Here is a 26,980-nt window from a genome sequence, read left to right on the forward strand (position 1 = left end):
ACCCTGCTGTCAACTCTATCCTGCTGTAGCACCTTATCAGTGTGGCATGATTATTTTTGAAATACATTGCCTCTTTTTTCTGATGCACATTTGGCTTGTTTTCTGTGGCCTAATTTTATGAAAGCATAAAAAAGACCACTGCAGCATTATGGCCTTATATTGGGACTCATATTCTCTAGTGTGACTTCAACAAACAGACAGTGCTGGGAATGTAGTGAAGTGATAGTAATGATACCAGTCTAGGAAAAGACTGTTGCCTCTTTATGCCACAAAGACTAGAATAAAGGATGCACCTGTACTTCAGCCTTCTTTGTGACTGCAGTGGCGCTTCAAAAATGGTTGTATCCTGTATGTAAAGGTTTCGTCCTGTATGTAACCATGCTTATTCAGTGAGTCTGTTTTGTTGCCAAGACGGTGACTCTCAAATTAAAAGTGGATTGGTCTGCTGCTCTAAATGCCATTACAGCTCTTTATACTGCTGCAGGTGCTTGTTCGGGAAATTCTGGGTCCCATCACATTCTGTGAAAAGTAAAGCTTCACACTCATCAGCTTTTTATGATTTTCATAAATTAACCCACTAGACTGAGTGATGCTGGAGGACCAATATATATGTATATATGTATGTATGTATGTATATATATATATATATATATATACATACATACATACATACATACATACATACATACATACATACATATATACATATATATTGGTCCTCCAGCATCACTCAGTCTAGTGGGTTAATTGCAGCAGATTATGCACTTTGTTATAATAATAATAAGTTGTGATGGTCTGAGTTGCCTTTTACATGACAGCAGTGGCTCTGAGATAGTTCTTTGCTACTGCATCATCTTTATGGGAAAATCAGCAATACTGAAAAACAGTAAAGATAGTCACAGTCACACAGTGCTGAGGTCAAAGTGTGAACAGAAACCACACCTAAAACGCTGTCTCTATTTCTACTTTCAGATCAGCTTACAGTATTGCACTGGGTCACACCCAAGCTCTGATCACACATTTTTTTTCATTATAGTTTTCTCTATACTGCCAAAACAAATAAACACTTTTTTTCTTATGTCAGAGAGACAAAGACTTTACGCTCTCATTAACGTCATGATGCTACATTTAGAGTATTGGTTTTCTATCAAAAATTGTATAATTAAACTGTTGAACTTCAAATAAGCCAATGTTTGCCCATAGAATGAATATAATGAATATAGCCGTTTTCTTTGTGTGTGTGTGTGTGTGTGTGTGTGTGTGTGTGTGTGTGTGTGTGTGTGTGTGTGTGTGTGTGTGTGTGTGTGTGTGTGTGTGTGTGTGTGTGTGTGAGTTTGAGGCCTTGCAAATTGCAGAAAGAAATGAGGAGTGGCTCAAGACTTTTCCATAATACTGTGTTCTTGTTTATTGAGTGTATATTGAATTTCGTCTTGATGCATTCTCAATCATCCAGGAAAGTAAATCTCCAAAAGTTGATTCTGTTCATCTGGACGTAGCGTTTTGTGTTTCATCACTCATCCAAATTCAAATTCAAATTCAAATTTTATTTGTCACGTACACAGTCATACACAGTACGATATGTAGTGAAATGCTTGGATAACTGCTTGTGACCTAAAGAAAACAAAAAAGGAAAAGGCTATGAATAAGATAGGAAATAAATATGAAAAATTAAAAAGGGTAAATTTAACTAAGAAGGAATAAAATATAAATTAAGGTTAAAAATGAAATAACTGTACAACACAAATTAGAATGAAGGGTAAATTTAACTGGGAAGGAATAAGATAAAATATATAAATTAAAGTTGAAAATAAAATAACTGTACAACAAAATACACAATATAGAACTATATAAGAATGTATGAAGAAATCTAAATCTAAATAAATATATACACAATAACAGCAGCTGTACAAGTATTAACCGGAAATGAAGAATATAGCGACCAGTGTTGTGCAAAAAAACAATGTTTTTGCACACATTGTTTTTTTGCACAACACTGGTCACTATAATGTCCAGAAAGTCCAGTGTGTGTGTAAGAACCATATATGTGGGTCAGTACTGTGTGGTGGTGTGATTGAGAGACCGTATCGCCTGCGGGAAGAAGCTCCTCCTCAGTCTCTCTGTGTTGGTCTTCAGGGAGCGGAATCGCTTTCCTGACCTCAGCAGAGAGAACAGTCTGTTGTTGGGATGGCTGAGGTCCTTCACGATCTTCCTGGCCTTGGTCCGGCACCGCCTGCTGTAGATTGAGTGCAGGTCAGGGAGCTCGGAGCGGATGGTGCGCTCAGCTGACCGCACAACCCTCTGTAGAGCTCGTCTGTCCTGCATGGTGCTGTTCCCGAACCAGGTTAAGATGTTTCCCGCCAGGATGCTCTCTATGGTGCACGAGTAAAAGTTCCTGAGCACCTTGGAGGGCAGTTGGAAGTCTCTCAAGCGTCTGAGGTGGTAGAGACGCTGACGGGCCTTTTTCACCACGGTGTTGATGTGACAGGACCATGACAGGTCCTGCGTGATGTGAACTCCGAGGTATTTGAAGCTGTCCACTCTCTCCACTGGGCACTCGTTGATGACGGGGGTCTGGTAGTTCCTCTCCTGCTTAGTGCTGAAGTCCACTATCAGCTCCTTTGTCTTACTGACGTTTAGAAGGAGGTTGTTCCTCTGGCACCAGTTCTCCGGATTCCTAATCTCCTTCAGGTAGGCCGTCTCGTGACATCTTCAGTCTCAGCTGACTGCAGGTTTCCCCAAATCTTATAAACAGTATATTTGCATAATGACTGAAACCAGCCCACTTCAGTGGTTTGGGGAAACCTGCAGTCAGCTGAGACTGAAGATGTCACTTGGATGAGCGATGAAACACAAAACGCTACGTCCAGATGAACAGAATCAACTTTTTGAGATGTATATTGAATTAAATAGATAGAATTAGAATATGTTACTTGTGTTACTTTATTTTTCTTTTATTATTATTCCAAAATTCATAGAAAGGGAGGGGGTCGATTACCATCTTTCAAAGAGATGCAGCCGTCTCAGCTGTCTACGGCCATCCAGCGGTTACTATGATGAACTGCAATTGGAAAAAACAAAGTAGCGTACACCGGCTAGGAACTATCGAAGACACGAGAAATACGGACTTATTAGCCTGTGACACACACTAGAAAAGCAGAGTAGAGCCATGTGGGTGGCGTCACGTTAACTTCAGTTTGGACTAATTGTTGGTTAATATCGTCAAAAAATGAGCTTGATCGTTCTTGGTAGCTTAAGTATAGTATAGCGATAGTTTTTGTGAGTGTGTTTTTGTTCCCATTACATTCTTGCGCTCTGTTTCGAGCTGAATTATGGGGAAATCAAAGGTAAGTACCGGCCTGTGCTAAAAAATTAGCCGATGTGGATTGAAATGCTGCTATTAAAGAGGCTATTTAATCATTGTTAGTTTGCGAAAAACCAAACTGTTACTTTTATTAAATGGAAACGCTGTTGGGTTGTAGTTAGCGATGAGTATGAAAATGTGTGTAGTTTGTAAAGCTAGTTGTGTCGTGAGACCCTTTCACGTTAGCCTTCTTTTCACTAAACTTAAAGCTAAACGTGAGACCAGCAACAGTCAGTAATTGACCCCTTTACTAATATGTGTTTATCGCCCTCAACAGACCCGGAATCAGAAGAAAGACCGATTACAGGCCAACCATGAGGCCGAGGAGACTTACTCGGCTGTGCCCCACACTTTGGTGTTTCACCGGGGCCAGGTTGGAAAAAACGTGGGTCAGCTCATTATCGATATCCGAAAAGTCATGGAGCCCTACACCGCAGTCTCTCTCAAGGTCCCTTCTTTGAGTTCTTTAGGCAACTATTGTATTGATTTATTCATATTTTATTTCTGCAGACTGTGCGTGAAATCGTTTTACTTTTTTACCAAAAAAAAAAAAAAACAGGTTAGGAAGAAGAATGTGCTCAAAGACTTTGTTGCGATAGCAGGACCACTGGGAGTGACGCACTTCAACATCTTCAGCAAAACGCCCACCAGTATCAACATGGTAAGATGACCTTAGAGTATTGATTGACTGAGGCCTATAATTTACCTCTAAATGTGCTTGGTGTCAGAGCTAAAGTAGTTAAGTCATTTGAAAATAGCGAAATATTAGACCTTTTTTAATTTTTACATTTTATATTGTTTAATATTAGCAAGCACCTGGCTTCCTGTCACATCAAGTTGAGAATCCTTATATTAGACTGTAAACAAATGCATTTGCAACTGTATGTCAAATCTGTGGCTCTGTTATAAATCTAATCAAACATTCTTCTTACAGAGAGTTGCTCGTCTTCCCAAAGGTCCCATGCTTCATTTCCAGGTCACCAAGGTAAATAATTTAAACTGTGCATGCAAAATAAAACTAAATCAAATGAGTCATGGGTTCATGACATTTTAAAATGTGATTAATAAATGTTTTTCAAAGTAAACGCACTGATGTGCCCAAACTACCAAAGGTGCGATTTCTTTCTTGATCGTTCTATTCCTTACTTTTACAAAGTTGTTTTTTTGTTTTGTTTTTTTCCAGTACTGTCTTATCAAAGATGTCGTTTCATCTCTGAAGAAGCACAGGATGCACGAGGAGCAGTTCAAGTATCATCCGCTGCTCATCCTTAATAACTTTGGACAAGATGGCATGCATATCAAACTTATGGCCACCATGTTCCAAAACATGTTTCCTTCCATAAATGTGCACAAGGTGGGTTTTACCACTAAAGCTACTGCAATATTTTTTCCTTGGGTGACTCGAGGTTTAAAACCTCATTAATATGATGAAAGTATAGTCTTCTGAGTTTATGTGAAGATTTATCAAAAGTAAACGCTTTCTGATCTCTCTGTTGATCCATTCAGCTTTGTGATTGCCTAACCCTGACTTCCACTCAAGAGGAATGTTTCGTTCTGTTTCTTATGTTTTAGATAAGCCTCAACACCATCAAGAGGTGTGTCCTGTTAAGCTACAATTCCGAATCAGAGGAAATTGAATTCCGGCATTAGTAAGTAAAAATTGGCTATTCTTTATCATTTTAAGTTGCTTATAAACATCAGGTCACAACGCTTTTGAATCTATACATCTGCGCACACATCACAGATGATGCGCTGTTAAGGAACGTACACGAAACTAGTTCCAGTTACTTAAACCTACATTCAACAACAATCCTGTGAAATTCGGGCTCAGATGATGACAGACCTTGACTTGACTGTTCAGTGATCTATGTCCAAAGTAAACGCACTGATGAGCCCCCACAGGATAAAAACATTTGTTTGTTTGTTTTTACTCTGTTTACTGATTACACATTGAAATTGACCAATATGTTGTTCCCACCCTGCAGCAGCCTCAAGGTTGTCCCTGTGGGAGTGAGCCGTGGAGTCAAGAAGCTGATGCAGGAGAGGTTCCCTGATATGAACAAGTTTGAGGATATCAGTGAGCTGCTGATGAAGTAAGGTTCTTTTTCAGGTACAATTGCTGTAGCCTCGAGGATTAAAAGGGGCTCGGATTTGTAGCCGTTGGTGAGCTGGAGTTTTGTCTAATGAAATGTTCTTTGTAACCATTCTCAGGGGGGCAAACCTCTCAGAAAGTGAAGCTGAGCAAGATGAGGAGCACAACGTTACCGAACTTCCACAGGTCTACTCTGGAAGAGGCAACATGGCGTCCCAGCAGAGTGCCGTCCGCTTGACCGAAGTGCGTACGCGCACAAAGTTGATTTATTTTTTTTATATTTTTTTTCCCTAAATAGTGTTTGAGTGGTGCTGAAAATTTCATTGTGCTGTTCTCAGATTGGTCCTCGCATGACTCTGCGGTTAATGAAGATTCAAGAAGGGATGGGCGAGGGGAACGTCATATATCACTCCATGAGTAAGCGCATCCTTTTCCTAATTTTTTCTTTAGCATACGCAGGGGTGTACATGATGAAAAAAACTGTATGAATTCTATGATTTCTCTCTAAAAAAAAAAAAAAAAAAGTAAACGCTTACTGATACACCCTGAACTTGCAGAATTTTATTTATCGTTTGGAAGCTGGCAAAAACTGTTCTTAACCAGGAATTATTTGTACAATCCTTGTAGTCTCCAAGACGGAGGAAGAAATCCAGGAGATCCTGAAGAGGAAGGAGGCAAAGATAAAAGAAAAGGAGGAACGCCGGAAAAAGCAGGAGCAGAACATCGCTCAGAAGACAGAGAAAAAAGAAGAGCACAGGTAATTTGGCTTTCAAATGTTTTGACTTTCCTTTTTTTGTATCCATTTTTTGATGCGGTTTATGACAAACTGTGTCTCCATTTCTTTCTCACAGGAAAAAGAGCCTGGAAGGCATTAAGAAGAAACGTGCCGAAGCTGAAGAGGACAGTGAGGTGGAGGATCCAGGGGCTCAGGACGGTCAGGGAGCTGATGCTGAGTCTGATGACGAGGCAGAGTACTACAGACAGGCCGTAGGAGAGGAGCCAGAAGAAGGTGACTGTAGCTCATTTACTTAACACTTTTAGTTCACTGGGGTCTTTTTAAGTATTAACAGATGTTTTCCATGTAGGCATGTTTCCGAGTGGAAAGAAGAAGAGGAGGAGTTCAGAAAAATCTCATGGACCTGCCAAGAAGAGGAAGTTGTCCCCTGGTCAATCTTTAAAAGACAGAGGTTCCAAATCACCAGGAGGACAGCATAGAAACCAAACAGGGAAAAAACAACAGAAAGAAGGATGGAAGAAATCCAGGGATGGGGAAAAATCATTTGGGAAGAAAATGAAGCCTACAGGAAAGGCTTTTGGAGCAAAGAGAGCTGGAGAGCAGGATAGATTTGGTGGGAAAAGGAGAAATGGGGACAGACCATTCAAGTCTAAAAGTCAGAAAGGCAAAATGGGCTTTAATAAGAGTGCAGGAGGAAGAAAGCAAGGCTTCAAACAGAGGAAGGGAAAAGGCTGACCTTCAGTACTTCCTTTTAAACTGGACTTGGAGAAATTTTCTGTTTCCAACAGGAAACGTGGAAAAGTTATTTAACTGGTGAATGCTTTATCTGCAAGTGACGCCTGTGAGAGTTTCCTGTTAGCATTTATATTTGTCACCAGAAAACCGACCTCTTTCTGTTATGCAAAGATCTTTGAATTTCAAACTGTATTTGTTCTGTAAATAAATTGACTCCCAGTTTGTCTCTTTTTAATCGATCTTTTGTTTTACTAAACTTTAAGTAACTGCAAAGAGATACAAAGTTGGAAGAAAGCAGCCAGCAACTATTAGTATCTCTTCCTGAGTTGCTGTCCAAGCATGATGTCATGGAAACACTGTTACAGATGAGGGAAAGCTAAATGAAAAATAACCGCATTACATGAGCACCTTTTGATACCAGTTTAAAATGAAATGAAATATTAAGACTTTTAATGAAAAGTTCATGTCACCTATTGTTTTTGACACATTATTGAAAGCAAAATATGTTGATCTTTCTGAAAATAAAGTATCTGAGAAAAAGATGTTTAAGTATGATAAATGAAGATTCAAGTGTTTAAGGATCATAAAAATGAACTTGACCTTTAATAGTCCTTTTTACTATATTTAATAACTGCTATGACACATTTTCTAAGCTTTCATGTACAGTTCTGAACATTTGACACCTACAAATATTGATGTGAAATCCAGAGTTGCATTGAGGATAAGAAAAAGGGAAGTAGTATATTGCCAATCATAGCCAAACAAGTAATAATAAGCAAAGCAGCTCCCTCAGTGCATGTTGGCCCAGCACCACAAAAGGACGATGTTGGCTAGTTTTTTAAAATTCCTGGTCAGCAATTGACTTTTTGTTTTTACTCTATGTGATATGGAATAGATTACATTTGTTATAATGTGAATATATATATGTATAAATGATCCTCCCAAATTTAGACTAATGGCAGATGAAGGGAAAGATTAAAAAACAAAACAAATGTGGATGGAAGCTTTGCTACAACATACCTAATCTGTCCTGTGACTATTACAGATGCTTGACGTTGGCGTCGTGCTTTTCCTTCTTCTAGTTGTGAAATAAAGACAAAGGGTATGAGGAAGTTGCTTCTATGCTCATGCGTGCGTTCCGCTTCTCGCTCACTTCTATCACCGACAGAGATAAGAATGGTACTTGAGAAGTGTTTCATATTTTTCCTATCTATCACGCAGGACTTAACTTTCAAGTCATAACGCACTATTCGTCACCCTTTCGGTAAGAGAAAAAAAGAATTCATTACTAAATATAATCTCTGTTTTAGCTGTAACACTTTTAAACTTTTAGATAGTGAAAAGCGGTTTCTATAAATAGCTTCAATAACTTCCTTTTCTACAAAAATATAAATTTGTGCCAGAATAATTGTTGTTTTATTAGATAATGAAATTTAATGCATTAATATACTTTGATTTGCAGGGCTTGGACAGTTCTAACAGTGTACCTAAAAGCAAATTAAAAGCATGCTGTCTAACTTCTCTAAATGTGAGAAGTTTCAAACAGGCGCCCTGCCTGTGGTGTATGGAGTTGAGTTTGTCGTGGCTCTGGCTGGAAATCTGTTCGCCCTGTGGCTGCTGGTCGTCAAAGAGAGAAGAAACTGGCACACCGGTGTTGTTCTGTCATGCAACTTAGCCATCAGCGACCTGCTGTACGTCCTCACCCTGCCGTTGTTAATCGTCTACTACTCAAAGGACAAGCACTGGATGTTCGGCGACGCTGTGTGCAAGCTGGAAAAGTTTCTTTTCACATGCAACTTATATGTGAGCATCTTCTTCATCATGGCGATAAGCGTGAATCGATGCGTGGCCCTCGCTTGTCCATTTTTCACCCGCTCCTATATAACGCCTGGCCACGCCAAGGTCACCAGTATAGTCATATGGGTCATCGTTGGAGTCATTTCCAGTCCGGTGTTGAAATTTGCATCTGTTTGCTCAGATGGGTCTAATAACAAAATTCAGTGCGTGTCCTTCTGCAACGAGACTGAACACCCTCACTATGTTTACAAATTTTTCCTCTCTATGTTTGGGTGTCTGTTTCCCTTCCTGGTTACTTTCACTTCTTACTGTGTGGTGATTTGGGTAGTTTGGAAGAATGTTAACATAACCCCTCTTGAGAAACGCAAAGTCGCCCTGTTAGTCGCATCAGTGCTTGTGCTGTATGCCATTTCTTTCGTGCCTTATCATTTCTTTCAGATTTATCACTTGCATCTAAGATTATTGCATCCGGACAACACTGTCTGTTGGATCTATGATATGTACCAAGTGTCAAAGGGACTGGCAACTGTGAACATGTGTATCCATCCGGTCCTTTACATGGCTGTGTTTGACAGTATGAGAGTAGCATGTTGTGGAAAAAGCTCAGAAGACAACATCGGGGGGTGATGAGCTGTTGCTCTTGTTGTGGTTTTTGTGTACAGTCTAACACATGCAATGCAATGCATATAGCACTTGCTTGACTTTCTTGTAGCTATCTTATTTCAAAGTGTTACTAGTCTCTATTATGACTTTTCTAAAACACTTTCATTGTGTTTCTTTTGGTTAATTTCCTGTTGGCCTAGTTCAGCAATAAAAATTATACTGAATCAGTTATTTCTTTTCATTTTGTTTGCAAGGAGCCAGCCTTTCTTATATTTTTAAGTGCTCCTGAGCAATAGTTCTCTATGGTTTCACAAATTTTCAGTCCAGTCCTTGCATCTGATCACATCACCTGAAAAACGTTTTGTTTTTGTGTTTGTTTGTTTGTTTAACCCTTTTATACTGACATATGAATCATTCAAGCATTAACAAAGTCCTCTATGGCAAAGGATGAACCCGAGTTGTGTCTACAAATAACAGACAACATAGCAAAGAACCAATTTTTAAATGTATCTTTTAATTTTTTGTTGCTAGCAGCTTGTCAGAAAAATATTTTAACTTATTCAAAGTACTTTAGTTGAATCTATGAAAATTCCCAAAGATAAATAAAATATTTTTTGCATCAACAACATGATTCCCAACGGGATATTAGTCAAGTGCAGTGTGTCCTTCAAAAAATCTAAGGAAACTGAACAAGTGCAGAACAAAAGAAGAAGTGATGGGTCTGAAAAAATCAAGCTGTGTATGGCAAATGATCAGTCCTGACACCTCGCCTGAGATATGCATCTGGCCCTTGAGCAGATCTAACATTTCTTTGACCTATGCATCTCAGAATTTTCGGTTGTCTGCAGGAGAGACTGCACCCAATTGGACAAGAAACCAACTTCTTTTAAAATGCTTTACTACAATTGACAACATGTTAAATCAAGTCAACATGCCAGCTTCTAAAGTTGACCGACCATCATCTACAGACATCTACCACTTGAGTGAGACAGGCTGCAGTGGTGCAACCTCTGTCCAAAGGATTTGTAAAGGTGCAATCTCCAGAAATACCTTATGTTCCTTGACTTGAATGCAGACCAACAGTGCTTTGAAGAATACTGCTAGAAATAAAGGTTTTCTAATGCCCCAAAATTTGCTCTTGAATGTGCTTCTTTTCCACTATCAAACATGTGAGGAAGGTTTGAAAGAATCCAGAATATTATTTAATTTTCACTAATCTAGTTTTGTGTAGTAGAAGTCCCTTTAAAAATGTAGTTGGTCGAATTGAAAAATAAAAATCGTTGTTATTGTTGCTCTTAAAAAAACTTTTTAAATTAAATTTCATGTTCATGTAAATTGCATGTTCGTGTCTTTGTTTGTTTGTTTTTAAACCCCTAAGATCTCAGATATTGCTTTCTGTTAAAAACTTAATTTTACATTTGCGTAGAATTTTCCAGATTATTATCAACCCCGATGTTTAATTTGGTTTGGTTTTAGACAATGAGTTCTGCGCTCTTATTTTGAAGCAAAAAAAAAAAGGGATTACACTATACTTTTATTGTGAAGTGGTAGGAAGTGCGTACAGTAGCGACGCCGCTCGACTCATACTGCTCCGGTCCTAAAGTGAAGCTAGCAGTGAGGATGCCGTCGAGTGAATACGACGAGTAAGTTCTGTTTGTTTCATTTCATACTGTGAAGTCTTTATTGAGCTCAAAATAACGTGGCATTTTCGCATCTGTCTTTCAGCTCCAAGCCCAGCTGGGCTGATCAAGTTGAGGAGGAAGGAGATGAAGGTAAAGAGCCTATTATCAGCTTCAGCTAATGCTAACACATCTGCTGTAGTCCAGTGACTCAAGACGGAGGCCGGCTAGGCGGTTTCCACTTCCACGTGGTTGTTAGGCGTAAACGTAGAGCTAAAAATGTGTTTACCTGAGACATTTGGGTTGTCTAATTATGCAAAAGCTGGAGTGATATATTCGTGTGACTGACATGGATGGACGATTTATTGATGAAAAGAGTTACCGATATATGCTGAGGCCTGTAACAGTGACGTAAGCAGGGTCTCTCAGTACTAACATGAGTGCAGCTATCAGCTAGCAGGCTACGCTAGCAACACAGCTGTGTTAGAAGTAGGGTTTCAGCGCCACGGGTAATCAAAAGTCAATAAGTGTCTTATTGCAAATAAGAACACCCGAGTGTGAAATCTAATTCAGAACTGGATATTTGATCAAAAGATGAGCCTTGATGGTGCTTTCATTGAGAGTTTGATTGAATACGTGGGAAGCGAAGCTCTTCAGAAACGGGGCGTGAAAAACAATCGTTTTTCTAGCAGTTTCAAGGACTAAACTGAATGTTTTCTTCACAGGCACACTGCCATCCCCCAAGGAGACCATCAAAGGAAATATTAAAACTGTCACGGAATATAAAATAGATGATGATGGAAAGAAGTACAAGGTAATAAAACGTTTATTATGTCGTTTTTACAAGACTCATTATACAAAGTCTTATCTTCATTATATTTAAATGGTTAAAAATGCATCTATCATTGCATTTGTAGACCAATAGAGTTATAAGAATGGATGCAGTGATTGCATTACTTTTGTTAAGGAGATATAGATACTGTCTGTAGTGCTGTAGGACAAGTAGTTTTTTCTCCCACTCATTGATCCTTTGCTAAGCATGGGTGTCGCCCATGTAGTAATTGCAGTCTAAAACAGGGCTCTGGAGGAGCATGAAAAAAATGGCTGCACAAAAAAGTGCAGGAAAAACGGTTGTTTAGGGGCAGGGATAGCTCAGTAGGTAGAGTGGTTGCCCCATGATCGGAAGGTCGGGGGTTCGATTCCCCTTAACAGCTACCCTGAGGTACCCCTGAGCAAGGTACCGTCCCTACACACTGCTCCCCGGGCGCCCAATGGCTGCCCACTGCTTCACTGAGTGAATGGGTTAAATGCAGAGAGCAATTTCCCCACGGGGCTCAATAAAGTACAATAATGTACACACTTTCTTCTTCTTCTTCTGTTACTGATACAACTGCAGTTCTGTAACGGAGTGTGATAAGGTTTATCATCGATTGTGTAAGGTTATCAGGCTTTAGTCTGTGGTGTCCATGGTCAACCCTGGGCTGCACCTCTGAAACCCTGTGGCACATGATGGGTTGTACAATTTATTTTGAGCATTAGAACTTCATAAGCTATGAGTAATATATGTTAAAAAGCAATTACAGGCACATTTAAAACATAGATACAGAGTAAAACCCATTCTTGTTTTCCATCTACTAGATTCTAAATTTACAAACTTCTCAATTGACATGTTATACAGCAAAGTTACAGATGTAGTCATTAAATGGTTTTTAATATTTCTTTTATTGATACCAGATGCCCTCTAGAGGTCATAGTTTCATCTGAAAGCTTCGAGTAAGACTGCATTTTTCAAGATTTGTATAGATTTTATTAGAGGCGCATTAGTGGCTGCGGTAAAGCAGGTCATCTACTAACTGGAAGGTTGGTTGTTCGGTTCCTTGCTGCTCCAGTCTGCATGCCAAACTATACTTGGGCGAGACACTGAACCTGATGCTTTCATTGAAGTGTTAATGTTAGATAGAAAGCAAGGTAGAAAAAATGCTTTTGTTAATTGGTGAATGAGACATGTTGCATAAAGCCTGAATAGAGTAGATGACTGCTAAATGAGAACCAGTCCTTTTAACATAACCTTCTTAAATATTTGCACTTGCTGTATACAAAGAAACTTGTTTGTAATATTATTAATTAATATTAATATTGATTTATATGTTGTTGATTTTGTTTCTTTGTCCTCTAGATTGTGCGAACCTTTAAGATTGAGACAAGGAAAGCCTCAAAAGCTGTTGCCAGAAGAAAGGTCTGTCTTTAAATTAAATAAAAGTAAACCTTTTTCCACTTTATCCATGAGCAAAATAGTAAACTCTGTGTCAAACATTATCCCGCACTCATTTCAGAACTGGAAGAAATTTGGTAACTCTGAGTATGATGCACCAGGTCCTAATGTTGCCACCACTACCGTCAGTGATGATGTCTTCATGACTTTCATCTCCAGCAAAGAGGTGAGAGTCTTGCTTTTTTGTGTTGCTGCTTTTGTTTACTGTTCTAATAAAAAAAAAAAGTTAACTATGGTGTAGCTTTGCCTTTTTACTTGATGTATCTTTTTCATTTTGTAGGACTTAAATGCCCAAGACCAGGATGAAGATCCGATGAACAAACTGAAAGGACAGAAGATCGTGTCTTGTCGTATTTGCAAAGGTGATCACTGGACTACACGCTGTCCGTACAAGGACACCCTGGGCCCAATGCAGAAGGAGCTGGCTGAACAGCTCGGGCTTTCTACTGGAGACAAGGATAAGCCTGCTGGTTCAGGTATCATGAACATACCATTCATATAGTCAAATTTTTGCTGTCAGATGTTCTGTTGCGGTTTGGTGTTCCTAAAGTTATCATGACTAATGTTGCATGCTTTTCCTTTCACCAGCGGAGCCAGAGCCTGCACAGCCTGCACAGAGCAAGACCGGGAAGTATGTTCCTCCAAGCCTGAGGGATGGAGGCACCAGAAGAGGGGAGTCCATGCAGCCTAACCGCAGAGGTGGGTGCACATTGTCTGCTTATACTATTCACACCCGTTATTCTTTGAGAAATTGCCATAGGCATTATAAAACATGGATGTAACTTCCAGGTCAGAAAAATGAAGCCAGTGCAGCAATGCAGCCATCTGGTGGCTTTCTATTGTGTTGCCACCAGATGGCGATAGAAATGCAGGGTTTCAAAAAGACTTCCAGTCCTATAGAAGTTTAGAGGGAAAGGCTTTCTTAGTTTATGGGCTCTCACTTATTTTTTTTCACTTTTTTGGAAGTCTTAGTAATGCTATGTTTCAAAAAGGAAGATGAAATTGCATGCTCAATGGCTAATGAGTTGTCAGTCAAAAGACATTACACTGAGCTTGCAGTGTTACAGTCACACCCAGCCTCCCAAATTGCGTCCAGTTTTTGCAACCGAGATGGCAACAGTGGAAATGCTAAACTTCAGGGCTTCAAAACAGATCTTTAGAAACTAGTGGATGGTGTAATGGTAGTGGTATTATGGTTGATAATGCCTGCACAGCCTCAAGTATTGTTCAATAGAAACACTGTTTGTTTTTGACAGCTGATGACAATGCTACCATTCGTGTCACCAACCTGTCTGAGGACACCCGTGAGACAGACTTGCAGGAGCTCTTCAGACCATTTGGCTCAATCTCAAGGATCTATTTGGCCAAGGACAAGAACACGGGACAGTCGAAGGTCAGTTATAAAGCGAACATTTGATTTAATAAAGTGTCAGCAACAATTTCTTAACAAACCTCTTTCCAAGACGGTGTAGCTGATAAATTGACTACAGTGTTTAGTTTTCTGTTCGTAAGAAAATACACAAACATGTTGTCCGTCAAGTGTTCCAGTGAAAGTGAAAATTGAGTGCTTGACTTTATTATTGTCGTTTTTGTATATATTTTTTTAAGTATCAGCTGCTGAGTGTGGGTGCGTTTTCTTTTCCTTTTTTAAAAAACTGTTGACATTGAACTGAAACTGAGCATGGTTCAGTAATCTCATCCTGTTTCCAACAGGGATTTGCCTTTATCAGTTTCCACCGTCGGGAGGATGCAGCAAGAGCCATCGCAGGAGTGTCAGGATTTGGATATGATCATCTTATTCTCAATGTTGAATGGGCCAAGTAAGTTCAGTCTGTCAGTTTTATCAATGTACTTGTCATAATGTTGTATAATCTTGTCGCTGACTAAATTTCACTCTCTTTGCAGACCGTCAAACAACTGAGGAATTCAGTGTAAATCCCAGGAAGATTCCATATTTTATTGTCATGGTAAAATATGGCTGTTACCGTAATAAAGAGAGTAGTTGTAAATGTCTTTGTCATTATTTCTTTTCTTTAATGCATTTTCTGTCTAGGCTTTTATCCTGAATTAAACCTTTACGTCTTCGACATTAGACAAACACTACATTGATTTTCTTGATTTGGAGACGTGAACAGAAAAGAGGAATGAAGCTCTTCACAAAATCATAATTGGCAAAAGTGTTAGCTGGCTTTACAAGACCTAAACGATTAGACAGAGATGATGACCATCATGACACTTATTATCAACTTTATTTTTGATTTAATGTGTGCACACTTGTAAAACTGGATTTCAGATCAAAAATAAATTGACAAAAGACAACATGTGGCAAGTGAGCAATGCTGCAAAAAGTTACTAATCTTGTTTTCAGGAGATTATATCTAAAAACTGTAGCGTGCATTAGTGAGGACATACTAATACTGACAGGGATTTTAAGCGGTCAAATACTTGGAAGGTTTATGTTGATGCAATTTTTGTCCCAACTTTTCTTTATATTAGCACTGCACAGTGAATCACAGTGAGCTTGACAAATGAAGCCTGCATTTGAAAAGATAGGCCTTATTAACTAATTATGGTGTCAAAAAAGTAAAACACTAAAACATCGAAAGAAGAAAAAAATACAGACGTTACAGTCGATAAGTACAATCATGTTTCCATAAAAAAAAATGTATGGATACAAATTGCTAAAACAAAACATGCTATTTGAGCTTTACCAGTCCTCGTGTTTTTAATACATTTAAGAATGTAGCTAAAAAACTTTGAGGATTCAAACATGGCACAGAGCAAATCTTTTGGCTTTGAAAATACATTCTCTTATCTTTTGCATTTGCGATGAATCACTCCCAAAGTACAGATAATAGCAAAAACAATTGCAGCAATTGCAATTGCAGCAATGGCCCCGGGACCAATACCTAAAGAAGAATTTAAAAAAAATCATAGATGATAAAATATAACAAGATGGGAAATGTACTGAATTAACTGATGAGAACTTACCTGGAGGTTTGTTGACTGTGAAGTATTTAGTCACAGTACCCTGGGAGTTTGAGGCGGTGCAAGTATAGACCCCTGGAAACTCAAATGGTCCAGTCAAAATAGGATAATTCACATCCTGATCCTTGTACGTCTCTTGTGCTGCTTGTGGGAATTGCCAGTGGTATGATGGCAAAGGGTTTCCTGTTGCATTGCAACTTAAAATGTTTTTACCAGCTGGCAAGTCCAGAGTCTCATTTGAAGCGCTGATAAAGGTTGGTTGGTCTGAGGACATATGTGAAATCAAATTGCACACAGAAAAACTTGAAAATGAAAATACAAAGAGAAATATTTTTTTGATTACATTAAGATCATTTTAAAAACTCACAGAGTACAGTCAGAATATGCGCCTCTGAACGCACTGGAAGAGGACGTTGTTCCTCTGGCCACAGGTTTAGTTTTGCTTCACACCAGATCTCAGCTCCATCATCATCTCTATGAGCAGTCAGAGTGAGGACAGATGACTTACTGACGGGAGACGGACTGGACTCATCAAATGTCTGAGAAGACAAGATCTTATTTCCTTTGTGCCAAAGCACAGAGAGATTTCTTGCTGGTGCAACATTAACAATGTCACACTGTATGGCAAACTGTTGGCCTTCCACCACTGCACTTAAATTCTTCAGAGACACACTGTCTGGCATTTCTGAAATAAAAAAAAAATCAAATGAATTAATTTTACCCAGTTATTAAGTACTAATGACATACTTGAAAAGTGTGAGACAAAGTTAAGGCTACTCACTATAAACAGTGACTGGTAACACTTTTGTACACTGATCACCATCACGGAAATTCACATAACACATTGGCTCTATCTCCCACACTGGCACAGAGTCAATTCTTAAGAGAAGAGAAGTGACACCCTTGGTAAGGTCCACTCCTCCATATGGAGACTCCCATCCCATTCCATCGGTCTGGTTAGATAGTGAGGTGCAGTTAGCTGAAAAGGAGCCTTGATACCTTACCACAACACTAGGAGGGCTTATTTCTAACGGACAGGAAGTGCTCACAGGCTTTCCTAAAACGATACAGGAAAGCTTAAGTTAGGCGTATCATCAAATAGTAAAGAAAAATACTATCAAATGTGCATATGCTGGTAATGTTTCACTGTGAACCGTGGCTAACAGACCTGGAGCAGCAAAATTTACAGTTGGAAAAGCCTTGAGGAGGATACTCAATGTCCAAAGTGATGAATAAAGCCACACTAAATTATATAACTAACATTATCTGGGATCACTGTTGCAGACTCTTCAAGATTTGTTTCAGTTTGAGATCTCCCACCCACCCACTAAACTTGGTGAGGTTACTGCTAATAATTGAATGATTGAATTTACTTCAGTTTCAATGGGCACTCTCTATAGAAAATCTCTGACAAATACTAACAAGAGTAGTAGCTTTACAAGTCTTATTCAGGTTGTAGTGGGTTCACTAGATGTTCTTTGGGCTTTGGGAAGGCCACTCTAGAAGCTTAATGAGTCATTTTCAAACAATTGCCGATTCCAAGATCACCAGTTCAAGAAATTGTACATAAATACAAGTTATTCAGATGTGTCACCATAAGAATGAAATTTCTGACCACAACTTTGTGTCACCTTAACATCCTCTATTGCAAATGCTGTCAGAATATAATTCCTTTTAACTGAGTAGATAATTTAACAGCGTATTTCCGTTTGCTTTGTTGCTACACCTGCTGTCACAAGAGTCAGTTCCGGCTATACAGAGCTGTCTGAGTTGAAAAGAAATCTTTGAGCGCACAGTGTCTTCCAGAGATGGACTGGTGAACTGGCATACCGGGCATTTTCCTGTTGGGCGACGCACTTTTGCGCCGATGGGCCAACTGTATTGCCCAATTCAAATCTCCTAGACATACCCAGAGCTAGCCCTCCAATACTTTTGCTTTGCACTTGCGCAACGTGTGGAGCAGTGTTTAGTGCGGAAACAGTGGCGAAAATGTGGAGCTGAAAAGATGAGCGAGAGAAAAAAAAAATAGATGCAGGAAAATCTGACACATGTTCACTGTGCAGCTAATATTAGCTGCACAGTGAACAGTACCAGCAACACCTAGTAACAAGCCCTTGTAGTGACAGGACGGCTACCTTCGCAAGTGAGGGCTCACTTGACCGCATGAGATACAGAAAGGTGTAATTAACGTGGTAAGGAAATAAGTTGATTTAAGGATTAAAATCAGGATCCAAGTAAAATGAACGGATACTTTAACCATAGTCACTCCAAATACCTAAACTGTGATTTTTAATTGCCACGTGCTGCTAGCCCAATAACAACTGCGCCAACCTGATCAAAAAGAAAAAAAAGCTTCAATATTAATAATTTAAAAAGTGAATATATTCATAATATATCTGTACATGATATTTTCTGTCTATTTGTGTAGTGCCGACCTCTCCATCGCAGACGTAACGGAAACCCTATACGCAGACTGACACGTGCGGGACTATAAATTCGGGTTTGGGAGACGACTTTCAGGTAATCCAGATTCTCAGCCTACAACTCTTTTTTTCCCTAAGTCACTGTGAATTACCATCTTTAAGTGTTGTTAGGAAAAGGACATAGGAGGTAGACTACTTTTCGAAAACAGGCCTACATATAATGCTCACAGCTGCTAACACGTGTGCGCAATGTAAATTTAAAAGTTTGTTGTTTGTGGGACTCGTCATGCATATATATATGCATGACGAGTCCCACAAACAACAAACTTTTTATTATCATTTTTTTGGTATATATACCAAAAAAATGATAATAAACGGAACAATCCCAACGGGACCTTTGCACTTTGAGTGCTCAGACCCTAAAAACGGAGTTGATGTAAAAGAAACAGCGCGCTTCATCCGAAAGATGGGTTCCGTTCTGAAACTATAATTTGGTAACTTTAACAAAGTAAAGAGCGCAAAGAAAAAAATACACTTACCTATCCACGCAATAAAGATGAAGAAAAACATAGTGTTTTTACCAAGCGTACAAAACCCTCAGAAGGAAACTAAAAACGAAGCAGATCCACCTGAACAGCTTTTTCTAAATGTGCGCACACTCGTGCGTTTCTTCCTTTCGTTTTCTTTCGTCAGGCGCAGAAAGACTACGCCCGTGGAGGAAAATGCAGAGTTATTTTGAAGAAGTTAACAGTTTCCTCACTTTCTGGTTTGCACAAGCAAAATTCTAAGTATTGCACAGAAGGTTGTAGTTCATACGTTATATTACACGCAATAAAAATGTCTTGCACTTGCTGTGATTTTGCGAAATAAATCCGCCCGAGCATCTAAACACATGAGTGACACCATACTTAGAATAAGAAAGTGTTTGAACAGCGAGTCAAGTTCATTGATTTCTCTTTGTGTTCGGTGAAAACTAAAGAAATAGTTGGGTTTAAGCAGTGTGTATGTGTTGGGGGGGCGTGGATTCTGTTATTTCGCATTTCATGTGCGTCCTGTAAGACCGTTAGACGCTCAGTCGAATAACCCTGTGTTACAATAAACCCTCCTCACTTCACATAGCGTCAATATTAAACATGATATATTTAAAACGCAGCATCAAAACATGTTGCCAACCAAACAAATGAATGAACAAATAAACAGGATGCTACAGTCTGATGTAATAACATCTTCAAAATGTCAAATCCTCTTTCGCAATCACTTCTGCAAAGATCCAGGTGATGAAATGGACAAGAGGCTGTTGGATTTTTGCAAAGATAGTTCAGACGAGGGAAAACGGGACTGTTTTGACAGCAGTATGTACCAGTGACGCAAAATGAGTCAGGACATATGACTGAAACAAAGTCTTCTGTGTAGAAGACGGGAAGAAGCTAAGATTAAATCTGATTAAGGGTTGCATTTGTAAATACATTTACACTCACAATGTTACTCCTAAACAACTACCGTACTGTAAATGCTTAAAGAAAGCTGATGAAATAATGCTTTTTTCTTTCTTTATTTTCAGTTTTGAAGCATGACTGGACTAACCATCCACTGAGCATGCATTCATGCAAATTTCCCCTTAGACTGGTACTCGTGAGGCAGGTTGTCCTTGGAGATGTGGAAAAATTCAGATCTTCCCCTAAATATTAGGAATCGTAAAGAAATCATTTAATCACGAGAAACAATTAAATTTTGGCATTCTCTAAAGAAAATAAGATCTCTGACAAATACCATCGTGACTAGTAAATAACAGTTCAGTTTGTTGGTTATTCACATCAAATAACGTGTAAACATCCATCCATCCATCCATCTTCATCCGCTTTGTCCGGGGCCGGGTCGCGGGGGCAGCAGCCTAAGCAACACGTGTAAACAGTTCATGTTAATTTCAAAAATTGCAATGTTCCTTCTTTTTTTTCCAGTTCTGCATCTGGTACAGTTGCTTATCTTGGGGCCACTGTTGTTCTTGGGGTTGAATTTGTTGCATTAAACTTCATATGTAAAAAAAACAAAAAAATAATTTTGTTTTCTTATGGAGACTCCGTGCACTTTATATAAATCCAATGAATAGGCTTTGTTGTTCAAAAATAGAAAGGTTTTATGGTCAGAAGATTTTTCATGTTAATCATTTGTACCTCATTCAAAGCTGCAAGGTTAATGGAGCAACTCCATGTGGGCCTTTGCACTTTCAGTGTTAGGAATCTATTTAAAAGGAGCTTATGTAAAATGAATGCGCTCTTTGGAAGATGAGTTCCACAACAGCATTGTAGAGATACTATAGAGATAACTTTAAGTAAAAAGCTCAAGAGAAAAAATACTTACGTATCACTGCAAAACAAAAGATGAAGAACTGCATCATGTTTTTACCAAGTTTCACAAGAAAATTAAATATAAAGCAGATCGACCTCAACAGATGTTTTGAAATTTGTGTAGCTGACCCCAAAAGCTGTTTCCTTTGGCTCTGAGTCACAGAAAAAACTGCCCCTATACAAAGAGCTGCAGCATGGTATACATGAAGTGAACATTGACATGGGCGTTGACTCACTCTATCGTTTCCACAAGCAAACGTTCTAAGAAACTACATGCAGTGTGAACATTCAATAAAGACATCTTCCTGTTAGTTTGACAAATAAAACCACAGAGGCTCCTAAAGACAAGAGAAAGGTCCAATGTGGTTTGTAGAGATATAATATTTCAACTGCAAACTCGCGTAAAATGAGTTTGTCGTGTTCTGCTTTCGTTTTCAGAAGACTGAAAGAAGATGTTCTTGAAAAGGTTACAGTACTGAGTATTCACACACAAAACAAAATGGAGTGATAAAAGTGAACTCAAAGAGGACTCAGGTCCTCAGGTGTCTAGCCAAGAAAGTTGAGTGCAAGAGGAAATCCATCAACGCTCAACCTTTCACGAACCAAGAGGAGCATCAGTACTCATCAGCATTTGTCCGGGAGGGGGACAAGCCAAGGACTAGCCCTTCAACCCCGGACCTAAGCCCGCTGAAGGTTGCCAGGGATTGGCAGATGAGAGTGGACTTGGTTCAGAGGCCATTTTTTCCCACAGAAATTGTAACAACTACTCTGCGACCAGACCTCGCCCTTTGGTCCAACTCCCAAAAACTTGTTTACATCATTGAGCTGACAGTGCCGTGGGAGGATGCAATGGAGGAAGCCTTTGAGTGTAAGAAGCTGCGGTATGCCAACTTGCCAGCTGAGGCAGAGGACAGAGGCTGGAAGATCAAGGTGCACCCGGTAGAAGTGGGGTGCAGAGGCTTTGTTGCCAGTACAATAGCAAAACTGCTTAGAGAGATTGGAATCAGAGGACAGGCCCAACGGCAGAATTGAGAATTAGCATAGAGAATTAGCTCCCGAGAGGACCAGTCACTGGCTGTGGCTAAAGAGTGATGTCAGCCCTCTTTAGCTGTGGGTAAAGAGTGATGTCAGCCCTCTTTGGCTGTGGCTAAAGAGTGATGTCAGCCCTCTTTGGCTGTGGCTAAAGAGTGATGTCAGCCCTCTTTGGCTGTGGCTAAAGAGTGATGACAGCCCTCTTTGGCTGTGGCTAAAGAGGGCTGACATCACTTGAGCAGCTAAAGCAGTCAGCTAACCATGAGACACATGCCCAGGATTGATCAACCCGTGGTGTGCCTGCCTCAGGAGAGGGCATCAAAGGGGTAGAAAACCTAACACTAGAAACTTTGCTGTTTGACTGATACAGCTGTCTCAGGGCCTCCTGGGGGCCGTGCAGTTAACCTCATGGTAGTGAAATCTAAAGGAGGAATGGAAGAGAAAAAAGAAAAGGAAAAATGTTCCTGCTCTTCTTCCCTTTTCTGGAAGGCAGTGGGGAGGTAAAGCATACAGCCTGATCAGACAGGGAGGTGTGGGAAGCCAGATCAGGCGCCCCCCTTCCAGCTCACCCGATGAATCCAAGGTCCACTGCTGACGATATGTCCCAAATTGAATATGATAATCTAGATCAGATCTCTAATCCCTAAACGTAACCAAGGAAGGTAAAAAATAGCAGATTAGCTTGGGATAAAAGACTGAAACACCCTGTGAAGTTGGAGCACACAAAAATGTGTCCAGCTAGTAAAGTTTCTGGGCTGCCTTTCCTCATAACAGGCATCTCTCAAGACTTTCTCCATTTGAAGCAATGTACTATCAGGGATTGTAACATTTAGTCCTTTTACTGAATTTAAAAAAAAAAAAGGTATTTCTGTCAAGGTCACATTCAGTTTCATCCACATGTCTGGAGGGTTACCTAGAGAAATCATGAATTCAGTCTACAGTAGAGATCAGTTTATGAATGAGATATCCAAAAAGGTTTCCAAAATCCATCGCTGCTCCTCTCCTGGGTGGGGAAACGAAATCCAAAACCAAGTTTCCAGTTAACCTAAATCATGGGACTGGTTCCAGAATAATCCACAGACTCTACTCTCCAACAAAACTTTCCACAAATGAAGGCTTTGCTGGTGGAGATGAAACATGATTCTTCACACATAGCCAGCTGACTCCCCATGAATCTTGACCAGGAGGACAAGGCAAACTGAGTAAGTCAGAGAATCAAGCAAGACCACGATCTCAAACATAACAAATGCAGCCAAAAGAGTCCGACAATATAATGCAGTGATTTACAAAGTGTTGGCTCAACCCCCTAGTGGGCCATGAAGGCACTGCAGATAGGCCGAAGTGATACAAATTCATTCTGATGAACAGTGACATATATTTATATACAAAAATCAATCAAAACTGGTAGTAGGAGTGGTTTAGTTTGTGATATTAGTCATTACTCTGACCTACATTTACTGCTCTTGCATTAATAATATTAATGTAACATTACTTCTTTGTACACTGGCACAAAGTCAGTTTTAAGGGGAAGAGAAGAAAAATTGTAGGTAAGGTCCACTCCTCCATATGAACACTCCCATCCCATTCCATCTGTCTGGCAGAAATTTGTAGCCAGCAGCCTGTGAGATTTATGTTTTTTGCATACATTTTTAAAGGAAATGCATCACTTTATGTTGTATTTTGATTAGATTGAGGATTTTATGGTTTTAGTGATGCAGCACTCTTGACTCTTGGAAATGGCTGGTATACAGCAATGACATGGCAGTGATTGACAAGACAAGTTAGTGTGTGTGAGTGTAAAAGAAGCATCAGCTGGAGTTTAAAATGGCCTGTATTTATATAGCGCTTTTTCTAGTCCCTAAGGACCCCAAAGCGCTTTACACAACCAGTCACACACACATTCACACACTGGTGATGGCAGCTACATTGTAGCCACAGCCACCCTGGGGCACACTGACAGAGGCTGCCGGACACTGGCGCCACCGGGCCCTCTGACCACCACCAGTAGGCAACGGGTGAAGTGTCTTGCCCAAGGACACAATGACCGAGACTGTCCAAGCCGGGGCTCGAACCGGCAACCTTCCGATTACAAGGCAAACTCCCAACTTTCACATTATGAGCTTCAGAACGCACCGGAGGAGGACCTTGTTCGTCTGGCCACAGGTTCAGCTTTGCTTCACACCAGATCTCAGCTCCATCATCATCTCTATGAGCAGTCAGAGTGAGGACAGATGACTTACTGACTGGATGGACTGGTGTAGTGCCAGATTTGTTTTTTCATGTATTAATCACATATTTAATCACTAGTTCGAATGCTTATGGAATGTTAACACAGTGAGGCCATTGTAATGGGAGACGTTAAACAGATAGTGGGACTCCTGCTTATCAGGGATGTAAATCCTTAGGTGATGGCCAAGCAGAAAACAAGGTCATAATTCTCTGTGAGGGAGAAGGTATAGCCCCCCCGTGAGAGGGGCCAACGTGTAAGTTTGTGGAATGTTCTTTGTCTGTGTGTCTGTATATAAGATGTAAGGGCGATGGCCACAATTCAGAGATGGTCCTGGTGTTTCACTGGGATGCTCTCTCCACATTGCAATGTGTTTATTAAACCCACTTCAAATCAAGCTCACTGGGTGTGTTGCAGGTTATTGTTAAAATTTCTACAACACTGGACTCATCAAATGTCTGAGAAGACAAGATCTTATTTCCTTTGTGCTAAACTACTGAAAGATTTTTTGCTGGTGCAACATTAACAATGTCGCACTGTATGGCAAACTGTTGGCCTTCTTCCACTGTACCTAAATTATTCAGAGACACACTGTCTGGCATTTGTGTAACAAAAAGGGATACAATTACAGTTTTTTTTACAGCCGCTAGGACACATTTCACAATACTTAGGTCACTTTTGCAAAACTCTTCACACAATTCTCCTAACTGACCTTCAGCTTGGCAAAGCAGTTCATTTCACATTCAAAATGCACTGCAACTACCAAAACACTTTATTCAGGTCTCAAATAAACTCATTCTTCCAGAACACTAGCAAAGGTTGACAGCCGACAAACACACTTTGTCACCCACAAAACAATGACCTAAAAAACACTAACAACATGTAGCATTACACAGTGTTTTCTTGTGTAAAACAAGGACACATCTCTGTTTATAATTTCAATATATGTTACTGGAATGAATCAGACATCATGCAGAATTCGTTAATATTTGTTTATGTACCGTATTTTTATTTTTTTGCACTAAGTAATCCCAAAATACAAGAATTTGTATACACACCATCCACTGATACACATACAATAGTAATGCTATTCTACTCTACTCGGTCTTCTCCATTTGGCCACAGGTTCTCATCCACATCACATCTCATGTCATCTAGGGCAACACACCTAGGAAAGAATCTTCTGGCATGCCAGAATTGAAGGAGTTGAAAAATTGAAGGAGTAACACCTGTGTAGATGTTCATCTACAATGAGAATAAGCTGTGGCTGGTTAAACTGCATTTTTAGATTTAAAATATGTTTCAATAAAATATTGCTGTTGAATTTTGCTGTCTTTTTAAGTTTTGCATTGTGTTATTGTTTTGACCATAAGTTTAACAGTTTTGAAAACAGTATGTAAGCACATGCAAAATGTCCTGTACGTACAAAGATTTTTGGCAGTTGTTGTGTCTGAGTGGGAAGATAATTCATGAAATTTGAGAGATGTAGTCATTGAATGCATTTTGTGCCAAAACAATGATAACTGATCCTCAGTTTAGCCCACATAGACTTCTGTTGTGCTCACTGTGTGAGGAGTTTTGCAAAAGTGACCTAAGTATTGAGAAATGTGTCCTAGCGTCTGTAAAAAACTGTAATTCATGTTATTTTCATGTTATTCAGTGAATACTAAAAATTGCGTGCTCAGATAAAGTTAAGGCTACTTACTATAAACAGTGACCGGTAACACTTTTGTACACTGATCACCATCACGGGAATTCATATAACACATTGCTTCTATCTCCCACGCTGGCACAGAGTCCATTTTAAACAGAAGAGAAGTGACGCCCAGGGTAAGGTCCACTCCTCCATATGAAGACTCCCATCCCGCCCATTCCTTCAGTCTGGTCAGACGATGAGGTGCAGTTTGCTGATAAGGAGTCTCCAAACCTTACCACAACTCTAGGAGTGCTAAGTTCTAATGGACAGGAAGTGCTCACAGGCTTTCCTAGAATGATACAGGAAAGCTTAACATAGGCATATAGTATGATACAGCAACATTTAAATTCGGCATGTGGTCAAATAGCAACAATTAAAAATAATAAAATGATAAATTTAGCACATTATTTCAGCTCTGCTGGTATTCTGGATGCATGGATACATTAATTTGCATATCCTTTTAATATTTAGGCTTTGATTTTACTGTGAATTTTCTTTTCTGATCACTATGGTAATGTTTTGCTGTGAAACATAGCTAACAGACCTAGAGGAGCAAGATTTACAACTGCAGAAGCTCTAAGACTGAATAATGTCCAAATGTGTTACGACCCTCCCACTCTCAACAAAACACCGCCTACCATTTTCTGTTGGCTGGTGTGAGAGGATCATCAGCTAATGCAGCTCAACTGTGTCTTCCAGGACTGTTACTGTTTATACTTTTTTAGGCAATGTTGTTAATTGTGCTATGCAGTATGGATTAATACCCATTGTCCGCCATGAGGACTTACACTTTACCTTAGTTGATGTTAGAAACTTTTAATCCTTTACAGGATTTTCATTTTCTCAACCAGAGTGAATTGGTGATACTGGGACAGGAGGTTGAAGTTGCAGTATAATTCTAAAACATTTAATTTCATCTTATAAATGCAAATGAAAACACTTTTTCTTTCTATGCTCTACAGTTAGCTTATTTTAGTTTGTGTGTCAGGAGAACAAAGTGGTCTACAGATTTTTACTACACTTACTTTTCTTCAGTTACAGCACAAGAGTGCGC

General features: G+C 39.6%; 4 protein-coding genes, 1 long non-coding RNA gene and 1 pseudogene across 5 annotated transcripts; 4 read left to right on the forward strand and 2 right to left on the reverse strand.

The window, feature by feature from the left end:
- Positions 1–3,130: 3,130 nt before the first annotated feature.
- ppan (peter pan homolog) lies at positions 3,131–7,466 on the forward strand. Its single transcript, XM_085404262.1, has 12 exons — positions 3,131–3,344; positions 3,639–3,809; positions 3,921–4,022; positions 4,296–4,346; positions 4,545–4,715; positions 4,934–5,010; positions 5,347–5,454; positions 5,573–5,696; positions 5,792–5,870; positions 6,081–6,210; positions 6,305–6,462; positions 6,539–7,466. Exons 1-12 carry the CDS (start codon positions 3,330–3,332, stop codon positions 6,922–6,924), a joined length of 1,572 nt encoding a protein of 523 aa, XP_085260388.1. The 5' UTR covers positions 3,131–3,329; the 3' UTR covers positions 6,925–7,466.
- Positions 7,467–8,071: 605 nt separating this feature from the next.
- Positions 8,072–9,977, forward strand: p2ry11 (purinergic receptor P2Y11). Its single transcript, XM_085405242.1, has 2 exons — positions 8,072–8,188; positions 8,387–9,977. The coding sequence occupies exon 2, from the start codon at positions 8,431–8,433 to the stop codon at positions 9,346–9,348; it is 918 nt and encodes a 305-aa protein (XP_085261368.1). The 5' UTR covers positions 8,072–8,188; positions 8,387–8,430; the 3' UTR covers positions 9,349–9,977.
- An 878-nt stretch (positions 9,978–10,855) lies between these two features.
- Positions 10,856–15,224, forward strand: eif3g (eukaryotic translation initiation factor 3, subunit G). The gene is made up of 10 exons (XM_085404265.1): positions 10,856–10,967; positions 11,050–11,096; positions 11,669–11,757; positions 13,120–13,179; positions 13,277–13,381; positions 13,496–13,691; positions 13,804–13,914; positions 14,472–14,608; positions 14,929–15,035; positions 15,121–15,224. The coding sequence occupies exons 1-10, from the start codon at positions 10,945–10,947 to the stop codon at positions 15,134–15,136; spliced, it is 891 nt and encodes a 296-aa protein (XP_085260391.1). The 5' UTR covers positions 10,856–10,944; the 3' UTR covers positions 15,137–15,224.
- Positions 15,225–15,362: 138 nt separating this feature from the next.
- LOC146671870 (intercellular adhesion molecule 1-like) lies at positions 15,363–19,305 on the reverse strand. Its single transcript, XM_085404263.1, has 5 exons — positions 19,166–19,305; positions 16,985–17,260; positions 16,571–16,888; positions 16,207–16,467; positions 15,363–16,124 (listed from the first exon to the last, which is right to left on the reverse strand). The coding sequence occupies exons 1-5, from the start codon at positions 19,194–19,196 to the stop codon at positions 16,027–16,029; spliced, it is 984 nt and encodes a 327-aa protein (XP_085260389.1). The 5' UTR covers positions 19,197–19,305; the 3' UTR covers positions 15,363–16,026.
- On the forward strand, positions 18,179–22,025 carry LOC146671871 (uncharacterized). Its single transcript, XR_014911513.1, has 3 exons — positions 18,179–18,395; positions 18,632–18,723; positions 21,410–22,025. It is a non-coding gene; the product is annotated as an uncharacterized LOC146671871 (long non-coding RNA).
- Positions 22,026–23,854: 1,829 nt separating this feature from the next.
- On the reverse strand, positions 23,855–26,694 carry LOC146671872 (uncharacterized; annotated as a pseudogene).
- Between the last annotated feature and the right edge of the window lie 286 nt (positions 26,695–26,980).

This window comes from Rhamphochromis longiceps, linkage group LG4 (genome assembly GCF_057381845.1).
Source record: "Rhamphochromis longiceps isolate RC_006_pf linkage group LG4, R_longiceps_female_GT1.1, whole genome shotgun sequence".
Classification (NCBI taxonomy): domain Eukaryota; kingdom Metazoa; phylum Chordata; class Actinopteri; order Cichliformes; family Cichlidae; genus Rhamphochromis; species Rhamphochromis longiceps.